The 26,277-nt window shown below is 30.0% G+C and overlaps 6 protein-coding genes across 17 annotated transcripts; 4 read left to right on the top strand and 2 right to left on the bottom strand.

Annotated features, from left to right (window-relative positions):
- Nucleotides 1–246: 246 nt before the first annotated feature.
- On the top strand, nt 247–2,628 carry LOC138337601 (heavy metal-associated isoprenylated plant protein 32-like). Of its 2 annotated transcripts, XM_069287582.1 has the most exons (4): nt 247–478; nt 570–645; nt 1,398–1,854; nt 2,375–2,628. In XM_069287582.1, the coding sequence occupies exons 1-4, from the start codon at nt 458–460 to the stop codon at nt 2,397–2,399; spliced, it is 579 nt and encodes a 192-aa protein (XP_069143683.1). In that variant the 5' UTR covers nt 247–457; the 3' UTR covers nt 2,400–2,628. The 2 variants fall into 2 exon arrangements, with proteins under 2 accessions (XP_069143683.1, XP_069143682.1); XM_069287581.1 differs by lacking the exon at nt 2,375–2,628 and having other exon boundaries at nt 1,398–2,076.
- Nucleotides 2,629–3,293: 665 nt separating this feature from the next.
- On the top strand, nt 3,294–4,231 carry LOC101260361 (protein MIZU-KUSSEI 1). The gene is made up of 2 exons (XM_069287580.1): nt 3,294–3,689; nt 3,789–4,231. The coding sequence occupies exons 1-2, from the start codon at nt 3,437–3,439 to the stop codon at nt 4,148–4,150; spliced, it is 615 nt and encodes a 204-aa protein (XP_069143681.1). The 5' UTR covers nt 3,294–3,436; the 3' UTR covers nt 4,151–4,231.
- Nucleotides 4,232–7,448: 3,217 nt separating this feature from the next.
- Nucleotides 7,449–8,463, bottom strand: LOC104648547 (uncharacterized). Its single transcript, XM_010325972.4, has one exon. It carries the CDS (start codon nt 8,433–8,435, stop codon nt 7,626–7,628), a length of 810 nt encoding a protein of 269 aa, XP_010324274.2. The 5' UTR covers nt 8,436–8,463; the 3' UTR covers nt 7,449–7,625.
- Nucleotides 8,464–10,915: 2,452 nt separating this feature from the next.
- On the bottom strand, nt 10,916–11,571 carry LOC101261249 (uncharacterized). The gene has a single exon (NM_001365482.1). The coding sequence runs from the start codon at nt 11,520–11,522 to the stop codon at nt 11,202–11,204; it is 321 nt and encodes a 106-aa protein (NP_001352411.1). The 5' UTR covers nt 11,523–11,571; the 3' UTR covers nt 10,916–11,201.
- A 5,354-nt stretch (nt 11,572–16,925) lies between these two features.
- Nucleotides 16,926–21,986, top strand: LOC101258769 (mitochondrial import inner membrane translocase subunit TIM50). 11 transcript variants are annotated; one of them, XR_011210928.1, is made up of 10 exons: nt 16,927–17,258; nt 18,328–18,430; nt 18,509–18,597; nt 19,400–19,436; nt 19,638–19,751; nt 19,829–19,933; nt 20,014–20,090; nt 20,347–20,492; nt 20,576–21,622; nt 21,761–21,986. XR_011210928.1 is itself a non-coding variant. In XM_069287579.1 (4 exons), exons 1-4 carry the CDS (start codon nt 17,039–17,041, stop codon nt 20,063–20,065), a joined length of 426 nt encoding a protein of 141 aa, XP_069143680.1. In that variant the 5' UTR covers nt 16,931–17,038; the 3' UTR covers nt 20,066–20,327. The 11 variants fall into 11 exon arrangements, 1 of the variants encoding a protein (XP_069143680.1); XR_011210929.1 differs by lacking the exon at nt 19,829–19,933 and having other exon boundaries at nt 19,986–20,090; XR_011210922.1 differs by lacking the exon at nt 18,328–18,430 and having other exon boundaries at nt 16,932–17,258; nt 19,400–19,518.
- Nucleotides 21,987–23,348: 1,362 nt separating this feature from the next.
- Nucleotides 23,349–25,471, top strand: LOC100037509 (zinc transporter-like). Its single transcript, NM_001247420.1, has 3 exons — nt 23,349–23,823; nt 24,743–24,792; nt 24,944–25,471. Exons 1-3 carry the CDS (start codon nt 23,349–23,351, stop codon nt 25,469–25,471), a joined length of 1,053 nt encoding a protein of 350 aa, NP_001234349.1.
- Nucleotides 25,472–26,277: the final 806 nt, after the last annotated feature.

Below are 26,277 nucleotides of genomic sequence, written 5' to 3'. Positions count from 1 at the left end.
GGCAATTAATGTGCAAATTATTGATCAAGTTTGACACCAATACAACATGTGATAAAGGATTAATTAAAAATTAAAAGAAAATAAAGACCAAGCAGAATAGATTCAGAGTATTCTACTGAAAATCTCAAAAGTAACAATAAAAATATAGAATAACATTAATAATAATAAATATTTCCGTGACATAAATAATAAGAAGAAAATCTTGGTAAAGATTTGATTTATAAATTACTTAAACATGACAAAAATAAAACCAAATGCAGAGAATTTAGTACTTGGTTTGTTATATGAAAATGGTAATAAAATCTTTGGTATAATTATCCAATTTTCTTTCTCCTTTTAATCACGAGGGAATATCTTCATAAACAAACAATAATTCTACCTATACTTACATTGCACTCGTTAATTTGTCCTCCATTTTTTTTCTCAATCAACTCTATTAGCTCTTTCATTTGATTCAATGGAACCCTTTGCTGAATTGGTATGTTTCACTTTCAATAATAATAATAAAAAATCTCCTTTAGTTAGTAAAAAGTTGTAATTTTTTTTTATCAATTATGTCTTTTTTTTAGGGCTGTATTTTGAAAGTGGACGTTCATTGTGATGCATGCAAGATGAAGATGGTAGATGTTTTGAGTTCTATATGCGGTAATATGTACTATATGCTGTTATTGCTTAGTTGAACTTGTTTTTTCTTTTCAATAATCATAGTGTATGAGCCTGTTTGTTTGTATCTTGACTAATTCCACATCTAGTTGATGGATAACTTTGTCGTCCACCTACAGTTTAACAGATAAAAATAAACCACCAAGTTTATGAAATTTAAACTTCCATGGTTTTTGGCTCTTTGAAGTTGAAGGAATATAGAAGGAAAATATGATTAAGCGGCTTTCTTCTATTCATTCTGTCCCTTTTTATGCAAATATGAAAGAGTGTACTTAGTATGGCTAATTGATTAATATTGTTATAAAGGTCACTAAATATGTTGTTTGTAGGGAGCAAAAATGTCTAGTAATAATAGGATCAAAATGATGCAAAGAATATCATCCCTAGAGCAATTTTTAGGTCACCTTTACCACTAAACTAAAACCTTCACTTATATTTAGAAGATTTTTTACCTTTTTCTTAGTTCAGTGAGAGTCATGGAAGGGTATGGGAAGGGGGATAACGAGAATTGAACCTACATCTATTGTGTCGAAGACTCCTAGTTGTACCCGTTGATCAAGAGAATACATAAAATATTGATTTCACCCTATTTGTATACTGTAATTCTCTAACAAAGATGATTAAATCCTCTTCGAAACATGTAGCTCTGTCCATGAACTCACTATAAGGGGCCTTCAAGAAGAGAATACAACTATGGTTTATTTGCTTTTAACACATTTTTATTTATTGTATAGGTGTTTATTCTGTCACAATAGACTCTGAAGATGGGACAGCCAAGATTTCTGGTGAAGTTGATCCGAACCTTCTCTTGAGGGCGTTGTCAAGATCAGGCCTTGGCAACCATGCAGAGGTGAAGTGGGTGAGACTTAAGCACCCAATGTTGAGTAATAGTCATATGACTGATGGATACGGTTCCTACAATCATGGATATGGCTCTTATAATCATGGATATGGCTCTCATAATCACGGATATGGTTCGTATAATCCTGGCTACGGTTATAACAGTTATGGCCACGGTCATGGCCATGGCCATGGCTATAGTTCTATTGGTGGTCCTTTTATGCAAAGAAGATCGTTGCCTGAATATAATTATGGCTATGAGGGACACCACAATTACCAATATCCTTTTAGGGGGACTGCACAAGACTCCTATGCCACCAACTATTACTCCGGTGCTCTGCCATCACCTAGGTATGTTCCAACATATGAAGATGACAACTTCAACTTTAGCAACGTAATATCATTCTTCGTAGTACTTGTTGTGTATTGCTTCTTTTTGTAAAGATTTGCTTGTTTATGTTACATTCTGTTGTTGTTGTTGTTGATAGAATTTACGCCTTTTGTTTTGTTTGAATAAAGGGGTTAGGAAAATGTTGATTTTGATGTTTACATTTATTTTATACTATTTTCAAGTATTGTTCGTCTATTATATAGTATGTAGGTAAAATATACGCAGACATATATAAAAGGAAATTCCTTTTGCTTGTGTTGGAGGGCATTCCTTACTAAATGGTGTCTCCGCCATTGAATAGAACATGTTTAATTACTTAGCCTTATTGAACATCCATTGCCCCTTGCTTCGGAGACTTCCTTTTCGACCTACTTTTTAGGCTATATCTGCATAAGAATTGAGAAAAATTCGAAATCATGTATTTTCATTCCTGAATTTGGTTGAGTTTTTCTTGATTTCTTATAAATCTTGTCATTGTAGGCCGTACAACAGCTATTATATGTAGAGAACCAGAGAGATTTTAATGGCTCGTTGGCTTTCACCATGACAACAAGAAGTTGTTTGCGTGAATTTTTCTTATTAATTTTTTTTTACTAAGAGAACATTTATATATCTAAAGGGTAGTTATAATTTGAATATGTTTTCGTTTTATTCAAAGTTAAACAGCTTCATCTGCACTATTTTCATCAAGGTAGCTGATGCTTTACTTTGGTAAGTATATTTGTTGCTGCTGAAGTACTATGCCCTATATTTTCCAGTGTTTAATATGAACAACCTTTACTATGTATAGTTTTAAAAGCCTTGCAATTTCATTTCTTTCTTCATAGCCCTTTTTAACAACATTTCTTGGACTCTTCAAAAGTTGTTGCACTCGTGTCTGATCCTCCTAAATATGCATTACTTTTGAATGATCAGACATGCACCTATCAACATTTTTGAAGAGTTCAAACAACATAGGTTTTTCCCGGGGAAGGGCCAGACCACAAGCCCTGCATTTCTATAAGAGGTTGTTTCCAGAGTTTGAATCACAATTTTACCAGTTACGCCAATGCTCCCTTTTAATGTGTTCATAATTGTACTGTTAGATATGTGTGTCCTCACAATTAGATTCACATTCCTCCTGGATATACAATTTGATTGGAACAAATTATTGAAATGTCATTCTCAACCCAATGGCCTAATGAATAATGCTTCTTGTTTGATGTGTATAATTGTTGTGTACGTGTATACTCTTGTTCATTATATCCATCCCTACAAATCCTCTAATTTGATGATTTACATGCTATTATTTGTTCATAGAAAGAAACGAATATGTACAGAACCATATAGTCAAACTAACACAATTAATGAAGTATAGTTTATTAGAACTTCCAATCATTTACCCATTTTTTAAAAAGAAGTACTTATGAAATGGCTTTGGTATTTCAAACATACGTGCTTTCCACTTCATATTCCATTCCCTAAGCACCACCACCACGTCTATGGCACAATCATATATTTACACACTTCCTCTGTTTCAACAAAACACACACACACACAATTATGCCATCACCAAAAACACTTCCTTCTAAACCACGAAATGTGGTTGCTCCAGATAGTTCGTCACCCAGGTTACCTCCTACTCCAGTTCTATTACAACAACCATCTCACAAAAAGGGTCAATGGAAATCCACAAAACTCTTTCGTCGTGTAAAGTCAGTTTTCCGTTCATTCCCTGTAATAAACCCTCCTTGCAAAATGCCAGTTTCTAACCGTCTGCACGAAGGTCATATCCATGGAGGTAAACAGATGACAGGTACTCTTTTTGGTTTTCGAAAAGCTAGAGTTAATCTTTCAATTCAAGAGAATCCAAGGGGTGTTCCATTGCTTGTACTTGAACTGTCCATACAAACAGGTAAACTCCTCCAGGATATGGGATCAGGACTAGTGAGAATTGCTCTCGAGTGTGAAAAGAATCACTCGGAGAAACTCAAACTCATCGATGAACCTATATGGACTATGTATTGCAATGGACGTAAAGTTGGGTATGCAGTAAAAAGAGGACCTACAGAAGATGATCTTAAAGTAATGCAGAATTTGCATGCTGTATCAATGGGAGCTGGCGTTCTACCATCCGAGTCCTCGGAGGGAGAACTCACGTATATGAGAGCTTTCTTTGAACGAACAGTTGGATCAAAGGACTCAGAGACGTACTATATGATGAATCCCAATGGCACCAGCGGTCCTGAGCTCAGTATTTTTTTCGTTAGGATTTGATCCAACATACACTATTACGAAACATCATTTTTCTTATGTCTAATATGTAAACCTAAATGAAGAATAGAAGTTTATATCTAATATGTCTTTGTTACGTATAGAATATCTTTGATTGATGAATGAATGATTTTTTTCTTAATTGAACATGAAACAATGCTATCTAACTTTTTCCCTTGTTTGTCATATTCTTCCAAATCATTGTAATTTGGCTCAATTTGTTTGTGAAGGAGTTCCATACACATCAATCATCATATCCAATAATTCACATCTTGACAAAATTGCAAAAAGGAATGACTTTAAGTTAGAAGTCCTGATTAGCTCTACCTTTTGTCTAACATAGTTATATTCAGATGTCGATTCAGAATTAAAAATATATGAATTTCTGCATCGATTTTAAGTTAAACTATTATGTTCATGTTAAACTTAGTGTTAATTATCGAAAGAATATCCAAGAACTTTGTCTTCTTTTTGTTGCTGTTAAAGTGCTAAAATTCAAGAAAAAAGAATTTCCAATGGTCATAAATCAAAGGTACAAGTAGTAATAAAATGAAGTTTGTCGGATATATTATGAGGGGTCTTTTTCAATTGAAGTCCTTTCTAGATCTTACCGACCTTTCACTAATTTGGTTATAGATGATATAGAATAGTTAGACTCTGATATGGATATTTAACGTCGGATGAGAAATGATAAAATAAAATAAAATATGCAGTTAGTATAAATAAAGATTTAGAAGAGGGGATGGTGATCGGGAGTCATATAGATTTAGTAACTTATAATGATTCGAGACGATTGTACAAATCAAGAATATCACGAAAATTGTTAAGTTGTTCAGTTGATTAATACATGAAATTTTAATCGAGATTGAATAGATTTACTAATAACAAATGTACGTGTCTGTCAAATTTACATACATCAATACTTGAAGTGATATGAGTTCGATATAAATGTAATATATAAGACATCTAGGTGAGTGAATAATTTTACGATCCCCATTTAAGGTATAACGAAAAAAAGAACATATTGTTTTAACTTCTTTCACTTTTCTTTTATTTACAAATTTAACCAGTTTAGAATCAACTTTAGATTATGAAACTAAAGTTGAAAAAAAAATCAATTATTCATATATTTGTTTGAAGTTTTACATAAGGCCTAAAATGATTTTTTTTTTAAATTTGTCAATTCTGACTACAAACTCAAATAATTTTTAAAAAAATTTATAAAATTATGATTGAAACTAATCAATATATATCTCATTACATTTTTATGAGATGCATATGTCATGTCGATCAACTGTATTTATGCAAATTAAATTTATATCATGTCTACGTAATTGATAATTTCAAACATTTCATTTATTATGAGATTGACCATAGTTGAAAGAGGTCCCATTTAAATAGTAGCCAAAAGAACCCTTCTATCATACAAATTCATATGAGGTTCTTGAAATTGAAAGGTAAAAATTATAAAAATTTATAGCCACAAATATACAAAGATTTCAAGTATAAAATTATAAAATTGCATGCCACGTGTACATCTAAAAAGTCTAGAAGATGACAATTTTAGTCACTTTCAATCACAAGAATAATTTAATTTGTGTTATCAATTAGTGCATTGAAAGTGTCTATTGTTGTAATAAAGTTGAAAAAGGGGTTATTTTCCTAAGGGCTTTACGTACATTTTTCTGTCTTTTTATATATGGATTTTAGGAAATGAGATTTAAGCTATATTTTTATTTGGTTGTCCCTTTATATATAATTGATTATTTGGTATTATTTTTTTTTTTCATTTTCGATGGGTATTTCACAAGTTAAATTAATAATCATTAGATTTATTGTTTATTTTTTTATTCAGTATACATAGATCATACGTATATTATACATCTATTCCTTTCATAGATGATAGAATTCATTTGCAAACGAATGGATTATATCTCAAATAATTTTGTTAAACTTAAAAATGTGCAATTAGAATGTTTACATAGGAATAACTCTTACGTAGTTTAATTATATGGTTTGCAGTAATTAAGTAAGAATTTTCAAAAAAATTAAAATATATTTTAAATATATATTAGACACATTTTTTATTTTTAGAAATTATTATCTCTAGTTTATACACCTATTATAACCATCAAGATTTAAATATTGTGTGCTTACAATATTCATTGCTTCTAGTTATGTAAAATGTGATATACTTCTCAAATGATCCAACAAATCCAATTGAGCAAAAATTTACTCTTTGAATTAGATTAATTATCAAATATATTTATTATATATACAAATTTATAACGTAAATTCTTATTATTATAAAATACATTGCATGTGGATTTCTTAATTAACAATTGACTATTTTATTATTATTCCCACACTGACATCTATGATTGTAGACACTTCAAGAATCAAGCCATCCTAATAATTAAGGAAAAGAATCTTTACAATTACTAAAGAATATTCAGATAAAATTTATCGTAAAAATAATCGAGTCGATTAAACTTAATATTTTTTGAAGATTTTAAAGTTGAAAGCATAAATTTTTTGGTTGAGCTTATCATACAACGCTTGTCTACGATTAATCCCTTATATAAATAGCGCACTATCATACTGAAGCGAAATTTATTTTTTACACGTTTAAAAAAAAATAAGAATGATCAATTATTTGTTCATAAAAAATAATATTCTAGTCAATTAAAGAATTATCAATTGTCTCAGTAGTGATAAGAATTATCTTCACATAAACAATAATAATCCAGATTTGATCAAATTAACTTTCTTTAAGCCAAAATATTAATCGACTTTAGTAGGGCTTAGCTCATATTTACTTGTAAAATCAAATCATCGAAGCTAATTTTATTTTTTTTTTGTATTTTTTACATCATGCAATTATGTTCATGTATAATAATTGATATCTTTATTTTTCGAATTTGATATAGTATTTTAAAAAAAAATAATCTACGAACAACTAAGTTAATTTGATAAAGTAAAAATATATAACATTATCGATTTATATAACTTAAATTTAATTAGTTATACAATATTGTCGCAGTCAGTACAGTAATGACTAAGCTTTCGAATTAATTGTGAATGTTTCTAATTGGGACAAGTTTAGTATTTTTTTACTTGCTTATGGTTAAACTAAAATTAAATGTCATCCAATTTTCTTGTACGTGGATGCAACGTGGAATATAATAAACAACAATTTCATCAAAGACAAACTATAATAATGTACATTCGTAGAATTAATTACAACTACGTACCTTAATTATCTAGAAAATGTAAAGCAAAATAATAATAATAATACTCATAGAAAAATAACGATGAATATTTTGATTAATTACTTTAGCATCTCGTTGCGTAAAATATCTCGCATTAATAGTGTAGAATATGAAAAATTTGTAATATTTCAGAAAATGTGATGTAGACAGTCTATTCTAATACAAGTATTAATGACGATTTCGGCACAGCTCGACATTTTGATTAATTATTTAACGAGAACTAATTGTTGACGAGCTTCAATTCTTATTTCTTCCTTCATTTTTGTTATGAATTCTTCAAATTTTTTATTCAATTCCTCATTACTCAACTTATTCAATGGCTCATCATCATTTTCTTCTTCACTAAAAAATTCATTTTCTTCATAATTATCTACCTCTATGATCTCGTAGGTTCTAGAACATTCTTCCCCTTCCAACGTTGCCTCATCTTGCTTATTATATTCCACAATTGTCATAATTGAGTTTTCAACGTCTATTGGAGACTTACTGAGTTGTATGATCATTTCATCTTCGCGTTGTTGTGCATGTACTTCTTCTTTTGATGCTTCTAGACACGAGGCTCGAGTACCAATGCATAGAGATAACTCGGGTTCTTGAAATTCGTTCAGGAATCCATCTTCTTCTTTCTTCTCCTCCTCGCTATAAGTATTAGCGAGGAGGACCAAGAATATACCATTGCATATTAGAAATACATAATTTTTGTCCATAGCATGGTTTAGAAGTTGGAATGGAAATGTAGAAAATGAAAAGTTTATTTGATAATAGATAAAGAAGGATGAGAAGTAAGATGAGTAGTAGGAAAATAGGAATGAAAATAATGAAATTGAAGCAAATAGTTGAGTGAATTTCTCCATAAATTTGGCCAAATTTTGTAATAACTTTTGGTACTTCATTATTTTTTTTTCTTGTTTTTCTGTATGATCTTTTTGTCCTTTACTTTTTTGAAATATGGAGGAGAAGGGTTTGTAATTTGTATCTAGGAAGTTTGATAGAGGTTGGTGCCTTTTTATAGGCATTTTTGAAGAGACCTAATAATGCACTAGGTGTTGGACAAAATATTGGGGTAATAAGATCCCATATATGGTTATAGTTTTTGTTTTTTTAATCAAAATTACAAAATTAATTAACTTCAAAATAAATTTAACGTGTATCAAATATATTCTCTTTACTTCAGACAAAATAAGAATAAGCTTTGTGTATACCCTATCCTTTTTAGGACTTGATTATGTCTTGGGACATGATATTGTACTTGTGACGTGTGTAGAGAGAAATAAAAGAACATGAATCTAATTTTGTGACACGATTATCACCGATATTATTTTATGTATTATCCACGTGGTACCACTAAATTGCATTTCTAAAAATTCAAAATTCTGAATTTACATATGCATCGTATCGATTTTCCGGAGTTACATGGTAACTTTAAGGGGGGATGGGGTATAGTGTGTTTGTGAATTTGTGATGAAGTAGGATTGCCATGTGGAAGTGGGGGAATAGGTAATATATGGATTTATACTCATCCATTCACTCAAAAATCTTGATGTGTTCATTAGCTTATGTAATTTGAAATGAAAATTATTGAAATCTTTAGGTGTCCCACTTGACCAAAAATGTGTGTGTGTTGATGAATCAATAGAAATATTTGCTTTGTTTTATGGCTGATATTTGAGTTTCTTTGACCTATGCTATTAATTATTAGTATTAATTTTTTGCCTCTATGATTGAAATTGAACTTTCATACGTGTCAAACTCAATCAAATGCACAAGGCAATTTAACTAGAGAGAAATTAAACAAGGTTTACTCTTAAATATATATTGCTAAGTAATTTTGGTCCTTTAATGTTATCAAGTTTGCAAACTTTAGTGAACTTCCAAAATTAGATGGCGAATTCGATTATTACGATCTCGTTGGTTAGGAGATATAAGGCTATTTTATCAAGTATTTTTTAAGGAAAAGGATAAATATATTCTCGAACTATCGTAAATGGTATGCAGATACCCTCTGTCATACTTCTAAGATATTGGTGACCCCTATTAAAAAAATAGAGCATATATGTCCTCCACTCTAACAGAAGACTAAATAGGGACACGTGACACAATCTTATCCGTCCATCCGGTACTTAACAAATAGTATACAGGGTATATATGCTCTAGTTTTTGAACGGCAGATGCATCAATGTCCAAAAGTACGACGGAGGGTATTTGTACATCGTTTATGACAGTTCGAGAGTGTATTTGTCTTTTTTCCGTATTTTTTATGGGAAAATATCAAAATTTTAAGATCGAATTATATATGAAACTTGTCCTATTATGTTAATTAGGAGGATGATTGTTAATAATATGTTATTAATTAAGATAGACATTAATTAGATTACGCCATTGTTGTGTCACTACTTTTAACAATGACGTTGGATTAATATATTGGGTGATAGATTTTCTCACGTTTCTTTAGAGATTTTTTTTTAAAAAAAAAACTTGATTAATTTTTCTTGTTATATTTTGCTTTTTGAGAGTTAATTAATTATTTTTAAAGTTATATTTTCCAAAAATATTAGTATAATATACACTTCCTTTTCATGTTAATCATATGAAAAAAATACAACTTAAAATGTCAGTCAAAGTTTATATAATTTGACTTTTAAAAATTAAAAATATAAATAAAAAATAAACGGACCGAGTAATTAGTAGGTATATTAGTGGCATTCGTAACTTGGGATAATTGGGTTGCTGAATAAAATTGTCTAACTTTCTTAGCATTTAAATTACGTAATTTTGTGTAATAGTGATACAACAATTACATAATCAGAGTTTTACATTAATTAATTTGACTAAATATTTTAATGCACATGAATTTTTGTATGTATTATTATATATATAAAGATAATTTCACAAATAACGTACTATTATAAAGACAAATGTTGATCTTATAGGTAAATATTGTTACAAAGAGGTAAAGATACAACAAAAGAAATAAATTCGAAAAAACTCGACTATTATAGTGAAATTTTATTGTATAAAAATGTTATAGTTAGGTTATTATATATATAATCGACTATTATAGTGAAATTTTATTGTATAAAAATGTTATAGTTAGGTTATTATATATATATTATCGCGTATAAATTATAATGAATACTATAATTATGTATAAAGGTTAGAAATAGTAACCAACAAATTAGAGAGGCTATTTGTGTAAGGATGGCAATGAACTGTGGCCCTATTAATTTCAATTGACCCAAAAATATATGTAATTGCTTCATTTGTTGGCCCAATTTAATTCCATGAATATTCAGCCCTAATTAATTGATCAATTGGCCCACCAAACAATAAAAGCGATATTTTCGATCGATTTTATTAAATTTTACAAAATCATATAATTTTTTTAGAACAATCGGTTCCGATCTAGCACCAAAACATCATTTTCTATCGAGTTTTGTTCATTTTTAACAAGCATTTTAAAGAGAAACATTGCATAAGATAGTTACTGGACGATTGTAATAACAATAAATACTCCATTTCAATTTAAAGCAAGTTAAATTCTGCTATATATATAATATATAAGAAAAAACATATCATACATAACCAATTAGGACAAATTTAAACTTGCCTAGCCATAACAACTGGTCCATCTCAATCTCAAACATGTTAGAATCATATATTCGAACAAGTAAGACAAATTAAAACTCGAACTAGTCATAACGACATCTATAACAACAATAATAACAATAACAACTCCGTCTCAATCTCAAAAACATAACATAGTAACCAAACTAGGACATAAATCAAAGTTGATTTGGCCACAAAAATGCACCTATAGCAAATCTCCTCTTCTCATCAACACTCCCTTGAAAATCAAGTCCATATTCTCTTAGAAGAGCATCGATCTTCCATTCCTCCATCTTCTCGTAATCATGTTTTGTGTATCTCGGATAATGAAGAGGCATTTGAAAAAACTCGAAATTTTTTTCATTCGAAATAGATATGATACTCTTATTCGTTTGATTTTTGTTGAATTCGATTGATGATTGTGATTTCGAGTTTGAAAGAGTAATTGTGTTTGCAATGGTAATAACCCAACTTAAAGCCATTGTTGGAAAATACATTTATTAGTATTATTTGGTGAAGATGAAAATGGGAAAGTTTAATTTGCTTGAAAGTGTTTGAAAGAAAATGGACATTTATATATAGGTAGAAATTCAAGGGCATTTTTGGAATTTTTAGAAAGAGACAAAGATAGTTGCTTGGTCAACAAGTCATTCTTTAATAACCATAGGGTAGAAGTAACACTGTATAGCGTAAAATTTACGCATTAATAAGTTAACACGTTTTTTATTAGTAAAGATGTATTTCCTTCGTTTAAAAAAGAATGACTCTATTTTTTTTTAGTTTGTTTAGAAAAGAATGACCCCTTTCCTTCTTTGACAACACCTTAACTTTAATTTTCCACGTGACATGTTTAAGACCACAAGATTAAAGGGTATTTTGGTACATTTGACATAACTTTAAATTAAAATCACAAAATTAAAAAATCTTATTTCTTTTCTTAAATTTCGTTCCAAGTCAAACTCGGCCAATTTTTTTAAAACGGAGAGAGTATTAGTACAAAATATCAACAAATAAATAGACTCATAGATTGTCCTACCAATTTTCTAATATATGCATCAATAATTATTATTATTATTTGAAAACTCATTCCTTTGGTCTACTTTTTCTTTTTAGGCGATTTTTTATGATTCGAATTTAAATTATCTAATTAAGAGCGAAGAAAATCATGTGCCACATTTCTTAACGGTTAGCTATAATAATGAATTTAAGAAAGATAAAACACCAAAAATTGTATTCCTTCTGTCTCATTTTGTATTGTATCGTCTAACTTAATACTATGTTTGAGTAAAAAAAAAAAAAGAAATTCTAAAATTTGCAATCTAAAATACTTATTAGATATTTATGGTTTTTAAAAGATAAAAAAAAATCAAAAATTAAATTATTTTTAATTATAATTAAAACAATATTTTTTTTAAAAAAATATATTTAAAAATTGATACATCACAAAAAGATAAATCAAAAAAACCTAAGTGGTAAGTAACTTATTTGCGTGTCGTGTCTGAAAATCAAACAACACACAAATGAATAGGCAGAGTAGTTAGACGTCGCTTTTTGTATTTTCAAATTAGGAAAATTAATGGCTTATAATGTATGCTTCAATCAACATAGTTTCAAAAATGATTTATTAACTTTCTATATAATAAAAATATAAAAATAATTTTTATGATCAAAAATAATTTTTTTATCTCACATGCTTTCAAAAAATATCTAACAAGTCATAAGCTGGCTTGCGTTATTAAAGGAAAAAAGTAGTGTAAAGTTGCACGTTAAGCGTGATTATAGTAAATGAACAGTAATAATAAAAAAAATGACAAGTTTTATTCTAGAAAGTTTTCAATTTTATTTTTTTTGAAATTTCGAATCATGATATAAAATTTTAAATATCTAGTGATAAAATGTTCTAGAAAGTATTAGAAATTAAATTATTTTTTCCATTTCCCAATTAGAGACTTCTGGATACTCTTATCGAAGTCTTCAATTTTTTCATTTAATGTTGAAGCCAACTATATCTAGCTAGAAAAATGTACCCCCTCTTTTTCATTTTTTTATTTTTAATTTGTTATGTTTATTTTTAAAGTTATTGAAAATTTGATATTAAAAATTATTATAAGTTGTACTCTTTTCATGTTGATATGACTGGAAAAAAAATGCATTTCAAAATGTTTATCTAAACTCATATAATTTGACTCTTAAAAAATAAAACGCAATAAATAAAATTAAAGAGAACATCAAATAGTTATGTTTTTTTTATTTTAAAAAGAAATACACTATTGCAATATTTGAAATGTATGTATTCAAAAATTAACTTGAATTTGTGTCGACAAATAAACTTATTATTAAATTAATTTTTTTTTCTTAAATATTATGCAATACTTTTTTTAATATTAAGAGTAAAGTTAGAAATAAAAAGTTTATTTTTAAAAAGGCAAGACGTTGAGATGTATATCCCAATCATGTATCACTTTTATATTGTATATGTATCAAGGTATTCTCTGTGTATACATATGTGTTAGATACATGTGTTGCCTTTGAAACTTTTAAACTTGATTTCATCTTTTAATTTTGACTCTAAATCACCTATGGAGTATGGACATATGAAATCTAACAATTGTTTTAAGATATATAGGATTGTTGACAACTAATAATAATGGTTGAATCTCCAATATATCAATATTATATGGTGAGATCATACTAAATATAATTCATAACAATATGTTCATAATCTAAATTTCAAATTCATATATTTTTAGCACAAGGCTAGAACATATGATATTCACAACTTACAAGAAGAGGAAATAAAATAGTAACCTTCACATGGATGGAAAATTGGATATAAATTAGGGAAAATTTCATATTTGGCAAATTTATTAGATTAAATAACATTATATGGGTATAGTTTACCTAATTACATAATATGGGTATAGTTAAGTTATTAAAGGTGTCTTTAATTTTGTATATAATTTTTTTATTATTATTTATACAATTCTATTTTAAAAAGTTGTTTGTAACTGAAGCATTAAATATGGTAACAATAAATCAAGATAATGCCACAATTTTAGGAAAATTCAAATTCAAAAAAAAAATTCTGTTTATAATAAGTCATGTACAAATTAATTTTTGTATATACATACCTACCTATATATACAAAAAAATAAAAAATAAAGTCATTCACAGATTATTTTCTGTTTATATATATGAACTTACTTTTTTTGTATATAGTATATATCAGCACGTATTCAATGTCTTTTATTGTATATGCACATCCAATTAGATTGCAATAAATATACATATACAATCTTATTGAATAAATATATACATGTACAAAAATGCATTTTACGAATTTGTATAACAAGAGATATATGTTATTCAGGTTTTTAATTGTATATAGTATATACTAACACTTATTCAATGTTTTTATTAATTGTATATACATATTCAATACATTATATTCGATAATTTATATATAACTACTACAATATACAAAATTATAATCACATATGATATTTTCCCATCTATATACAATCCCTACTACCAGCTATTAAAACAGACATGAACATATCAATTTTTGTATATGTATGTAAACTTAATATATACTAACTTCAAAAATTTGTATATAACTAATAGAATATACAAATTCTAATCATATATTCAAATTTTCCATTTGTATAACTAAGTCCAATTACTATTTTGTATATATATACAAAAACAAAAAATAACATAAACATGCAATATACTATATACAATTACTCACATGGAATATACTATATACAATACTTAATTTAATGGTTTTTGTATATTGACAACTAATTAACAAAAAAATTGTATCTAAGTTTGTGTTTTAAGACACTACCTCATGATTATGAAGTTCTTCAGATCCGACTTCACAATCATTTTTCTCTGATTCAAATAGTACAACTTTCCTCTTTCTTGTACCTTGTACAATTTTAATGCCTCTAACTTTGACATTTTTAATAATTTGTTGAACTGCCATAGGGTCGTTTTTTTTCTTTGATCTCAGCTCTTCCATGGTTTGTTCTTGTATAAGTTGTTTTGATTTTCCCAAGGACCCTACATTAACCCCAAATTCTTGAGTTAGATTGTGTATAATTACATACAAAATTAGATTGTGAATAGGAGAGAGAAAATTAGATTGTGTATAATTATATACAAAATTAGAAAATAAGGTTTTTATACAATTGGTTACATAATAGGTTGTGGGCCCCCATTAATTATAGCAAAATAAAATAAACTATAATTATATAATGTAAATAAATTAAACTATACCCCTAATATATAATTAGTTATGAATGTTTGCCATTTCATATAATTTTCCCTATAAATTATTGTTTTGCTTTATGTTACATTTTGATTCATACATTTAGGCCCAACTTAAATATATACATTTATATATGGGCTCATCATATAATGCAGAACTGACGAAAGAGAGAAAGAAGAGCAGATTTCAAATTTAAATTTTACGAATTCAATATTTAGCTAGATTTTTATAATTTAATTTGCTATAAGTCTAAAATAAAGCATTCAATATCAAAAGTATTTTGAATTTTTCTTTGTGTCATTTTCACATATAATCTTATATTATGGATAAAAATATTGAAGGCAGTCAAAATTATTGATTGTATGATATATGTACATGGGTGTAGAGGGCTACATTGTTTTTTTTTCTTAAAAAAGAAAAAAAGAAAAAAAGAAGAAGAGGGCTACATTTTTTTTAACAAAAAAGAAAAAAAGAAGAGGGCTACATTGTTTTCGATCTAATACTTTAGATTATAATTCATATTTCAAATTAGGAAAAAAGACAAATATATTATTGCAAATGATATGCTAATATCATCCGTGATACTTTTGCGATATTAGTGTAGTTATTGTCTAAAAACTAGAGCATATATAACCTATATACTAATAAACATGCACGTGTCATAATCTTATTCACCAATTCAATATGTATTAAAAATTGGATCGATAGATAAAATTGTATCATGTGTTCATATTTAGTCTTCCGTTAGAATGAAGGACATATATGCTCTAGTTTTTTAACAGCAAGAACACAAATATTCTAAAAATATAACGAAAGATATTTACATACCATTTACAACAGTTAGATATTTTTACTTTTTCCCTTTCAAATTTTAATGAGTGATCAACTATATATGTGTACATATCAAATTTAACCAATCATAGAATGTCCTAAATTTTTCTTTCTTCAATAGCTCTTAACAATATAGTAGTTTATAATTCACGAAACTTAGTAGATGTTTGAATTGGCTTAGAAGTTGGTTAAACCTATTTTTAAATTATTTTTTTATTTCTTAAAGTGTTTGATACCCCTACTTTTTATTTTTTGATTTAAACTTCATTTCAATTTGACTTTTTATTTTTAAATTAAAAACTACTTTTAAGGAAAATCAAACTGGCCATAAACTCATCAGTATTAGTTGAGAGATTTCATAACCATTTAGTCATACCTAATATTATTCAAGCAAAATAATATATGATTGGATTCAGACCATAACAATAGATGATCTTTAAAAAATGGGAAAAAAGGCAATATCGTAAATAAAATATCCTCCATTATATTGTTAAAAAATTAGAGCATATATTTCCTTTATTCTAACGGAAGACGTAATTGAGATACGTTACAGAAACTTATCTATTAATCTAATACTTAATAAATATCGGGTCGATAGATAAAATTGTAACACGTATATGTCTATTAAATATAAATGGTATATATGCTCTAATTTTATAACAGCAAAAACATCAATATCTCAAAAATATATTAAAAAATATCATTTACGATAATTTAAAATATATTTATCATTTTTTTTCTTAAAAATTACTGTGAAAAAATATCACATAAATTAAAATTGAATAAAAATTCATATGCCACATCTAAGACAATCCAGTCCTCATGAATCATGATCTAAGGCATATTAGTGGCTGTACATTTTTAACAGTCCCGTCGAATTCTTCTTCCTAAATCCCTCTGCATAAAATGTACGCCTTAGCTCGATCACGATTCCGAATTTTGAGAACTAATCGGCGTTTTTTATCCACCGTTCTTCTCCAAGACCAACATCTTCCTCCGCCTCCTCTCCCTGAACCTTCTTCCGCCGCCGCCGCCGGAGCTGAGAACAAGTCATGGAATTTTCTCAAGTACAGCCTTGTTGCTGCCCTCACCGGCGGTGCGGCTACTGCTGGTTATGCTACCTACGGTACACTGAATTTTACCGTCTTAATTTTGAATAGTATTTACTTGAATTTATTGAGGATTAATTTGAATGTGAAATTTTGAGCTTCATTGTGCTAAGCCTGAATCATCCAGATGAAAAATTAATTAACACTAACAAAGTACTCCGTCAATTTCAGCTGTGTGATCTAATAAGTTGTCTTGAGTGTGTCATTTATGCAATGCTTTTTTTTAAGACATTTGTAGAGTGATAATGTTAATTTGGATGGCCCAAGGGGATTGATGAATTTTGTTGAACTTGCGTGTGTTATTTTGTTGATAAGACAAAACCCATAAGTTGAAGGTGCAACACATTAGCACTTTGACACATACACTAAAGCGTCAATTAAGCAACGCGAAGTGCACAACTGTACTTCGCCGACAAGGGAAACTCGCAGAGGCTTATCATTAATTATAGTTATTTTCTTGTTATATATTTTATTTTATTTTTTGATGACAAGGGAAACCCGCAGACGCTATCCTTGGGGTGCACCCAAGATAAAAAAACACACTCCTATGCAATAGCTCGCAAACCACACAGAAGAGGTAACCCGCAGTAGACAAGCCTGGTGCGAACTGCGATGAGCTCGACACAAAAGGCAAACCCCTATTTTCGTTGGCAGGGGTTTCGAAATTGAAACCTCCAACATGGAAGTCCCAAGCTCAAATCACTGGGCCACCCCGAAGAGTAAAAATAAAATGTTCTTAATGAGACTTGAACCCTAATGGGTGTGCCAAATCAATAGTAAACAACTATTGCTGAACAAAGGGAGTAATATTTCGCTTGATTCTTTGGAGTTGTGGGTCTTTAAAAAATAGTTGTGATTCTATGTGCATCCTACCTTCCCCAGATCCCTCATGCTAATGGGTAAACACACTTTTTTTTAATCGGTAATGGGTGCAGACTCATAAGTGAAGTCTAAGAACTCTAAGTCTGTCCCAAGGGTACTATTACAAGAAATTCATTATTATGGGCTTGTTTTGAAGTTTAAGTTCCTGTAATTGCTATTAGGTAGACTTTTGCTTTCATAGTAGCTTATTACGTTGTTAGTTAGGATGTCCTATTGCAGGCTCGGATCGTGTTGTTCATAATCAATTTTATATGATGATATGGAATAGACTTTGTGAAAAACTGCAAAGAGGTCAAGGGACTGATAGGTTGTCCTTTGTCATCAATATTCTGTTGGTATTATGTGCATATTGTTTCATGTACGCTGACATGTCCTTGATCTACAGCATATTCATTGAACGAAGTTGAGGAGAGGACCAAGGCTTTGCGTACATCTGCAAACTATACTGTTGGTGATAGTGCATCTGGTTTGGATGTAAGTCTGGATCTACTCTAAAGTGTTACATTCTATGTGTTTGTGTTATCCTAAGCCATTAAACTGATGACCAAGTAGTTGTTTATTTGCATCATAAGAGTAATGCACTATTAAAATCTAAAAGGAAAGATCGAAAAAATTGTATGCATATAGGCGGCATTTAGCTTGATTTAGTGGTGGATAGATTTATGCTAACCATAGCTTCAACGATCTTCTTTAAATAAATTATATAATGTCTTTCTTTTAGGTTGTTTCGAAACATTAAAGAATGTTTCTTTCTTTTTTGTTACTTTTTAAATTTAACTTTCACATGACATGTTTAAGATCATAAGATTAAAAAATGTTTTGGTATGTTATATATATATATATATATATATATATCAAAAAAACCATAGAAAATAAAACTTTATCATTAAAAAGAATAAATACTTTTGGATTTCAAAAATAAAAATAAGAAGTAGAAGTTAGGCCTCCAATTTATTTTTGGCTTTAGGCCACTAATTAGCTTGAGCGGCCATTGCTATTCATATAGTGATTTCGGTCCTACCAATACGGATCTATAAGTAATATATTATTTGTAATCCATTCATTAGATGCTTTCATTTGATTTTCTTTAATATGGTTAAATGACCTACTTAAATCAATTGTTAGAGTACTGATTTCATATGACAGGGTTCATCGGTTCAAATACAATGGTAGATAAAACAAGTTTATTTTGATTATTTTGATTCAAAAATTCTATTTGGTTTAACATTTTTTAAAAAGAATTTCTTGATATTTAGTTACCTATTCTTTTTTGCAGAAATTTCAAGCTTTGTTATACTCCTCTGCAATGACAGGTCTGTTCTGATTTTGAGTTCTCTGCATCCAAGAACATGAAATTATGCTTGCTACATTGTCAGTTGTGTGCAATATATAGATGTAATACTAATACACATTGGTGTATTCAATTTATTTTTAGACCATGTTGCTTTTAAGCCTTGTTCTTGTTGCATGTCATCTCTTCCCAATTACAAATAAGATCTTTTTGATTGCTTTAGGATTATAGTGAACCATCATCAGACAAACTCCTGCCAGATTTGCATCCACTGGAGCAACATGTTTTTACCATTGTCCTCGATTTGAGTGAGACATTGGTCTACTCTGACTGGAAGGTAAATTCCTAGTCATAAACAAGATGGATTTTTCATTTATTGAACCATCACTAATATGGATTCCTGGCCTTTAAAAGCGTGAAAGAGGCTGGAGAACATTTAAAAGACCCGGGGTTGAGGATTTTCTGGAACGCTTAGCTCAATTTTTTGAGATAATTGTATACTCTGACCAACAGAACATGGTATTTTTTACTTCCTTCGTTATGTAATCTATATCTTGTAACACTTGTGCAGTTAAAATTTTGGCCAGTGATATTTGCAGTATGTCAATCCTATTGTCGATAGTTGGATTCAAAGCAGTGTATCCGGTATAGGCTATCAAGGGGAGCAACTAAATATGTGGGTGATTTTGCTCATTCTCTAAATTTTCCGTTCATTATGCTTCTACTTCAACACAAAAATCTTTCAACTCTTTTTAATTTCTTTTATCCCTCGCTTCATTTCCCACTCCTTGGAAAATGGTGATAATTAGGATTTCCATTTATCTTGGGACTTTTTTTCATTTGTTTTATGAATAATTCACCTTACCCTATGTTCTAACTCTTAAGAGACGGAATGATTAAGATTTCCGTGTTATTTGTGTCTGTTGTTACAGGATCTTTCCATGTTGAATAGGGATCATATATGTTAGTGGTAATGCATTAGAAAGTAGCCTTCAACCAGAGAACTGTGTAGAAATAAAACCATGGAAAGGAGATGTGGAAGATACCACACTTTTAGATCTTATTCCATTTCTTGAATGTAAGTATACCAATAACAAATGACGTACAAAATTTGGTCCGCACCATTGAGCTCACTTTAAATGACTCCATTTATGCATGCAGATCAGTGTTGTGGACGGCGAGAGAGAGGCGACAAGGGCCTGCCTCGCCACGCGGCGAGGCGCTTGCCTTTTTGAATAAAGGCGCCAATTAATACCAAAAATTAAAAATATTTAACTGCATATTTTATCCAAAATCTTAATAGCAATAACACATATTAGCAAATATTCAATTCAAAAACTAATAGTAGATACTAAAATGTCTAAAACTTTAAAGACCAAACAATTCAAAATACAATAAATCAAAACTTTAAAAGTCTATTCTTCTTCAAAATTATCCAACCCTTGAGTGTCATAATTCCATCCAATGTCCCTCTTTTGCTAGCAACCACCATTGATTATTAAATTCAATTAATTTGCTGTTTAGGAATATTGAAATAAATAATTAGGAAAATGGAAAGATTTTTTTTTTAATTAACTGCCTATAATTAAAAAAAGTAAATTACACAAAGCAGTAAGCAACTAAGCACTGCTTACAGCCTTGCACCAAAAAAACACAACTGAAAAAAAAAAAAAACTGAAGAAGAAGAACAGAAAAAAATTGTTGAAGAAGAAGAGAGAAAACGACATACCTGGAGAACAGAGAGTCGCGAGGGAAAAGAATCGTGAGCCGGCGGCCTGCGAGGGAGAAGGAGAACAGAATCCGACAGCGAGGGAGAACTGGAGAGAGGCTCGCGAGGGAGAAGAGACAGCGATGGAGAAGAGAAGAGAACTGGAGAAGAGAGTCAATCGAGAGAGAGAGTCGCGATGGAGTTTCAGAAATTTCAGAAGTAAAAAAAAAAACCCTAATTTTGACTAATATTATTAAGTCAAATATTTTTAATTAAAAAGGCAGCGCCTTTTCTGTCGCCATTGTAGTGCCACACCTCGCCACTCCTCGCCTTTTTGCTATCGCCTCGCCTCTCGCCAAAGGCGATGAGGCGCTCGCCTTTTGTAACACTGATGCAGATGTTGGAAAACATAGGCCAGCTGATATTCGAGTTGTATTAGCTTGATACCAAGGATGTGATATTGCAAAGGAGTTTATTGAACGATCGGAGGAGCACCACAGGTAAAGTTCAAAGTTCATTCTTGATTCTTAATTAGATATTGTTGTGCTTATTCAATTGTATTTGAAATCCTTCAAGACGTGGAACTTAAATAATGCTTCTTATTAAAGTTTCTTCGAACTTATCATCTGTTGATATAGGCGTATGCAAGAGCAGAAGCAGACTGGTCGCTTATGGCGTTGCTAGTGTTGATTTTTGGAAGTTTCGAGTTTAAAAAGAATAGAAGTAATTATCATTGTAATAAATTATATGTAACTAACAACATGATTGTATTCTTTTTTTCACCAGCAATAAATTCACATCATTTGCTCCTTGCATGAAAATAACATCAAAATTTTGCCAAACGGCAACTTCAGTTAACTTAATGTTTTTGCTCTGTCTTAATATTACATGATTTTATGATATTTTCTTATAATTTATATGATAAAAAAATATTATTATTAATTTTTGTGTTCTATATTCATCAATTTGGATCACCAAAACTACAGTTTTTATGTTTTCTCCTATTAGATGAGAGGCAGAGGTTAGGTTTGGGGTGGGTTAGACTGGTGGTTAAGTTGTTACTTTGTCATTATTTCAAATTCAAATTATAAATAGTTTAATAGCAGAAAGTAATAAATGGATCATCAACTACTAGTTGTTCAATTATTAATTCTATAAATTTATCAAATTTTATTTTGGGATGACAAATATATCTTTAGACTAATCATGATCGATCACGAACATGTTTTCAATCTTGTGATTCGTAATTCTTGATCCTTCTGAAGACGGAATCAACATTACTATCAAACAAGCTCATGTATTAAGACATTATCATTTTTATCGTATCATATCTATCTTCAATCTTCACGTGTCATCTTATAATACACTATCAAATCCAAATTTTAACCCATAATACAATGTGATTGGCTAAGCTTTGTGAAAATGAGAAAAATTGAAAGTCTTGGTCATCGCACTTGGTTGACTGACTGGCACTAATGATTTGTGGCCTCATCTTCAATTCTCAAGGTTAAGGTTCATACTTGAGTCTTCACGCAGCAGCAAAGCCTTTATTTGGTATCAAGTACCAACAATCATATTTTTCTTTAAATTTGTTTGAAACTTTTTGAACCTTTTCTTTTATAATCAAAAGGAGCTTTAAAAGTTAAAACAGAAAAGATAAAAGTTATTATATTTTCGTCTCAAAATAAGGATTATTTTTTTAATTTTAAAAAAAAGTTATCTTAGAATAGTTGTTATATATATGATTTAGTTGGTTTGGAGGGCAAATGGTCCAGAATCAATCTCTCTCAATCCTATATAAGTCGAGCCTAATCTAGTACGATTTATGTTTCATGTGTGACTTATATGCTATTACACAATGAAAAATTTATTTCGTGTGCATACAAAAAAAGCTTTTTAATAAAGAACTATTAATAATCTTTTTTTAGTGAACCTAAAATGAATTGAATTAAAAATGAAACTTATTTTGAGTGAACGAATAATTATACACCTTTGGTAAGTCAATTGTCACAAAGTCATAAAAAATTACAACCAATAATATTTATGGTAAGTAGTAGTACAATACATTCCATTTTTTCCTCTCATAATTCACCATTGTAGTACGTTGTTTTCTCTCTCTCATGTCTTAATCTCTTTGTCCTGCAGTACTACATCAACTTCTCCAAATATATTTCTATAAAAGTCTCCAATTTTTTTTTTCATTCCAATGATTTTCTCTAAACCCAAATGGCACGTTTACACTTGTTTCTTGTTCTTTTTCTTCTTCTCATTATCTCCGCCGCCGCACACGGCGGAGCACACGGCGGGGATCATGACGGAGATGCTGACTCAGATTCCGACTTATCTGAACAATCTGACAAACCCCATTTGAGATCTCGGCCATTGGTTTTAGTGAAGATATGGTGTTTGATAATAGTCTTCTTTGCGACTTTTATTGGTGGGGTTTCACCTTATTTCATGAAATGGAATGAGGGGTTTTTGGTTCTTGGAACACAATTTGCTGGTGGGGTTTTCTTGGGAACTGCGCTTATGCATTTTTTAAGTGATGCTAATGAGACTTTTGGGGAATTGACAAGTAAAGAATACCCTTTTGCTTATATGTTGGCATGTGCTGGTTATTTGATGACTATGTTAGCTGATTCTGTTATCTGTTTTGTTTATGCTAAGCAGAACAACAACAACAATGATGTGCAGCTCCAAGGTTTGTTGCTTACTATGTGTTGTTTTAGAATTTTGATTGATAAAGATAAAAATCTGAACTTTATACTTTCTGTGCAGCTTTGCTGTATCTGAATTGTAGTTTTGGTAAGAGGAATTAGTTCTGATTTAGTTTTGATATGTAATTCAGCTCGAATGAAGTTAAAGGAAGGCAAAGATGAGAACTTTGAATTATTAGAAAAGAGTAGTAGGCATAATATTACGATAGTCTTGTCCGCTAGCAAATCAATGTTGTAGTAGCTAGCGAAGTTTGTCAAACATATTGGCGTGGACAAGTACTCGAATTTAATCATATTTGTGTTTGGAGTGGTTTTATAGTTCCATTTGCTGTTTGATAGGATATGTTGTTTGTTTGATGCTGAAATATTGAAGAAAGTAAAAAAATTATGTGCTAAACTTTCTTGCTTTTCTAGTTTATTGGAGCTTTTCTTAAAATCTGATACTTTTGTTTCTGAAGCATCTTGCACCTAATTTTGAGTTTGACTGTAGAACTTTTTACTAGCTTCCAAGTTATGTCTAATCTGAGTAGTAGGAGAGTTCCATGGTCGATGATGTTTAAGGCAATGCGAAGTTGAGTTCTGTTTTAGCTTGAGATCAACTGGAAATTTTGTTGATTTCTTTTAGCTTCCCATATCAAGGGAGTTTACTAGAAAAGTGGTTATCTTTTCGAACCATTGTGCTGATTATCCATTTTGCGATAGGGTTTTAAATTATATCCATTGACAATGTGACAAAACGTACTTTTTGATTTACAAACTTCACTTATTAAGGGTAGTAACCTGTAATTACCTTTTAATTGCCTTGATCGTCTAAATTCCTTTGACGCTGTTGTATAGTAGTTAACTTCTTTGGAATATAACACTCTTTGCTGATTCTTCAAATCCATTGTTGTGTTCTAATAGATACTGAAAATGGAAAAAGCAATGGAGCAGTCGCACAGGGGCAGTCACAGGTTAGAGAAGATGTTTTTTTTTTTTAATCTTTTTCCCTCTGATAACTGTCTTGTGTGCTCGGATTCCTTTTATTCTTTAAATCTAATTGGTAGAGAAAAATCCGTTCTTGTTTGAGTGGCTTAATTAGATTTGTCTCGATTACTTTCTCAGGTCTCTGATGGCAGAGAAAATGACTATTCAAAAGCACCTCTTGCAACAGCTTCTTCACTTGGTGATAGCATCTTATTGATCGTTGCACTATGTTTCCATTCCGTCTTTGAGGGAATAGCCATTGGTGTTGCAGATTCACAAGCCGATGCTTGGAGAGCTCTTTGGACTGTAAGTTTACACAAGATATTTGCTGCTATTGCAATGGGAATAGCTCTACTTAGGATGATCCCAAATCGCCCTTTACTATCATGCGCGGCCTATGCTTTTGCCTTTGCCATCTCTAGTCCAATTGGCGTTGCCATCGGAATCATAATCGATGCCACAACTCAAGGGGTTGTTGCAGACTGGATCTTTGCAATATCAATGGGATTGGCTTGTGGGGTTTTTATATTTGTATCCATTAATCATTTGCTTTCTAAGGGATACAAGCCTCAAAAAATGGTCAAGATTGACAAGCCTCATTTCAAGTTTTTGGCTGTTTTGTTAGGTGTTGGGATAATTGCTGTGGTGATGATATGGGACACTTGAGTTTGTGCTTTGATGATTATTTTGGCAGAAGTAGCATAATAGTTTACCATTTTATATTGAGAATACTTTTGTTTAAAAATATTTATATACGAGAGTGAAAAGTTGTGATTCTTATTCAAATGAAATTTTTTTCAAGAATATCAAAGTTTTTTATGCATCATTGCTCAAATTTAGTTTCGAAATAGTAAAGATCATCTTTTACATATTGCAAGCAAGAGTACTGCATGATAAGGTCGTGTACAATAGATTCATGTGATTTGATTATTTTAAAATTTTTGCATACAACGAAAGCTTACTCCATTGAACTGTGCGATTTCGGTAATAAAATATGGAGCAGTAAGGTAAATGTAGATTTCTTTGACATGTTTATAAAAAAAAAAAAAAAAAATCAATTGTTCTCTTTCTTTTCTCACTTTTAGACAATGAAAACATTAAAACTTTCTTAGATACCATTTGCAAAGCACCTTTGTCAGAGACTAGCTACTTTTCAACCGATATAGTTAGGTCGCAGTCCTATCAGGGGGCCGTATACACGTTTGCAACCTTTTCGTCGGCGATAACGAGTTCAATTAATGTCTTAACATAATGAATGAACCATCTACTTTACTCATCTATAAAAGTAAATGACTTGGTAAGTGTTTGGACAGTATTTGGTTGAAGTTGCAAATTGCATTCAAATATTTCACCAATATTTGCCTTGATACTGCTAAAATATAGTTGGTCACATGTATTTTTAAATATATCACAAAGAATAGTATATTTAGTATGATGATATAATAAATTTAATTTGAGAAGTATTTATGAAT

This window comes from Solanum lycopersicum, chromosome 7, assembly GCF_036512215.1.
Source record: "Solanum lycopersicum chromosome 7, SLM_r2.1".
Classification (NCBI taxonomy): Eukaryota; Viridiplantae; Streptophyta; class Magnoliopsida; order Solanales; family Solanaceae; genus Solanum; species Solanum lycopersicum.
This window is presented reverse-complemented; position numbering and strand designations above follow the sequence as displayed.

Bases quoted from the DNA above. Each gene is read 5' to 3' on its own strand.
- LOC138337601 (XM_069287581.1), top strand. From the start codon at position 458: ATGGAACCCTTTGCTGAATTG. The intron at 479-569 runs GTATGTTTCACT...TCTTTTTTTTAG, and splicing joins TGGAACCCTTTGCTGAATTG to GGCTGTATTTTGAAAGTGGA. The intron at 646-1,397 runs GTAATATGTACT...TTTATTGTATAG, and splicing joins TGTTTTGAGTTCTATATGCG to GTGTTTATTCTGTCACAATA.
- LOC101260361 (XM_069287580.1), top strand. From the start codon at position 3,437: ATGCCATCACCAAAAACACTTCCTTCTAAACCACGAAATGTGGTTGCT. The intron at 3,690-3,788 runs GTACTCTTTTTG...CCATACAAACAG, and splicing joins TGGAGGTAAACAGATGACAG to GTAAACTCCTCCAGGATATG.
- LOC104648547 (XM_010325972.4), bottom strand. From the start codon at position 8,435: ATGCCTATAAAAAGGCACCAACCTCTATCAAACTTCCTAGATACAAAT.
- LOC101261249 (NM_001365482.1), bottom strand. From the start codon at position 11,522: ATGTATTTTCCAACAATGGCTTTAAGTTGGGTTATTACCATTGCAAAC.
- LOC101258769 (XM_069287579.1), top strand. From the start codon at position 17,039: ATGTACGCCTTAGCTCGATCACGATTCCGAATTTTGAGAACTAATCGG. The intron at 17,259-18,508 runs GTACACTGAATT...CTTGATCTACAG, and splicing joins TGCTGGTTATGCTACCTACG to CATATTCATTGAACGAAGTT. The intron at 18,598-19,399 runs GTAAGTCTGGAT...TCTTTTTTGCAG, and splicing joins ATAGTGCATCTGGTTTGGAT to AAATTTCAAGCTTTGTTATA.
- LOC100037509 (NM_001247420.1), top strand. From the start codon at position 23,349: ATGGCACGTTTACACTTGTTTCTTGTTCTTTTTCTTCTTCTCATTATC. The intron at 23,824-24,742 runs GTTTGTTGCTTA...GTGTTCTAATAG, and splicing joins CAATGATGTGCAGCTCCAAG to ATACTGAAAATGGAAAAAGC. The intron at 24,793-24,943 runs GTTAGAGAAGAT...TTACTTTCTCAG, and splicing joins TCGCACAGGGGCAGTCACAG to GTCTCTGATGGCAGAGAAAA.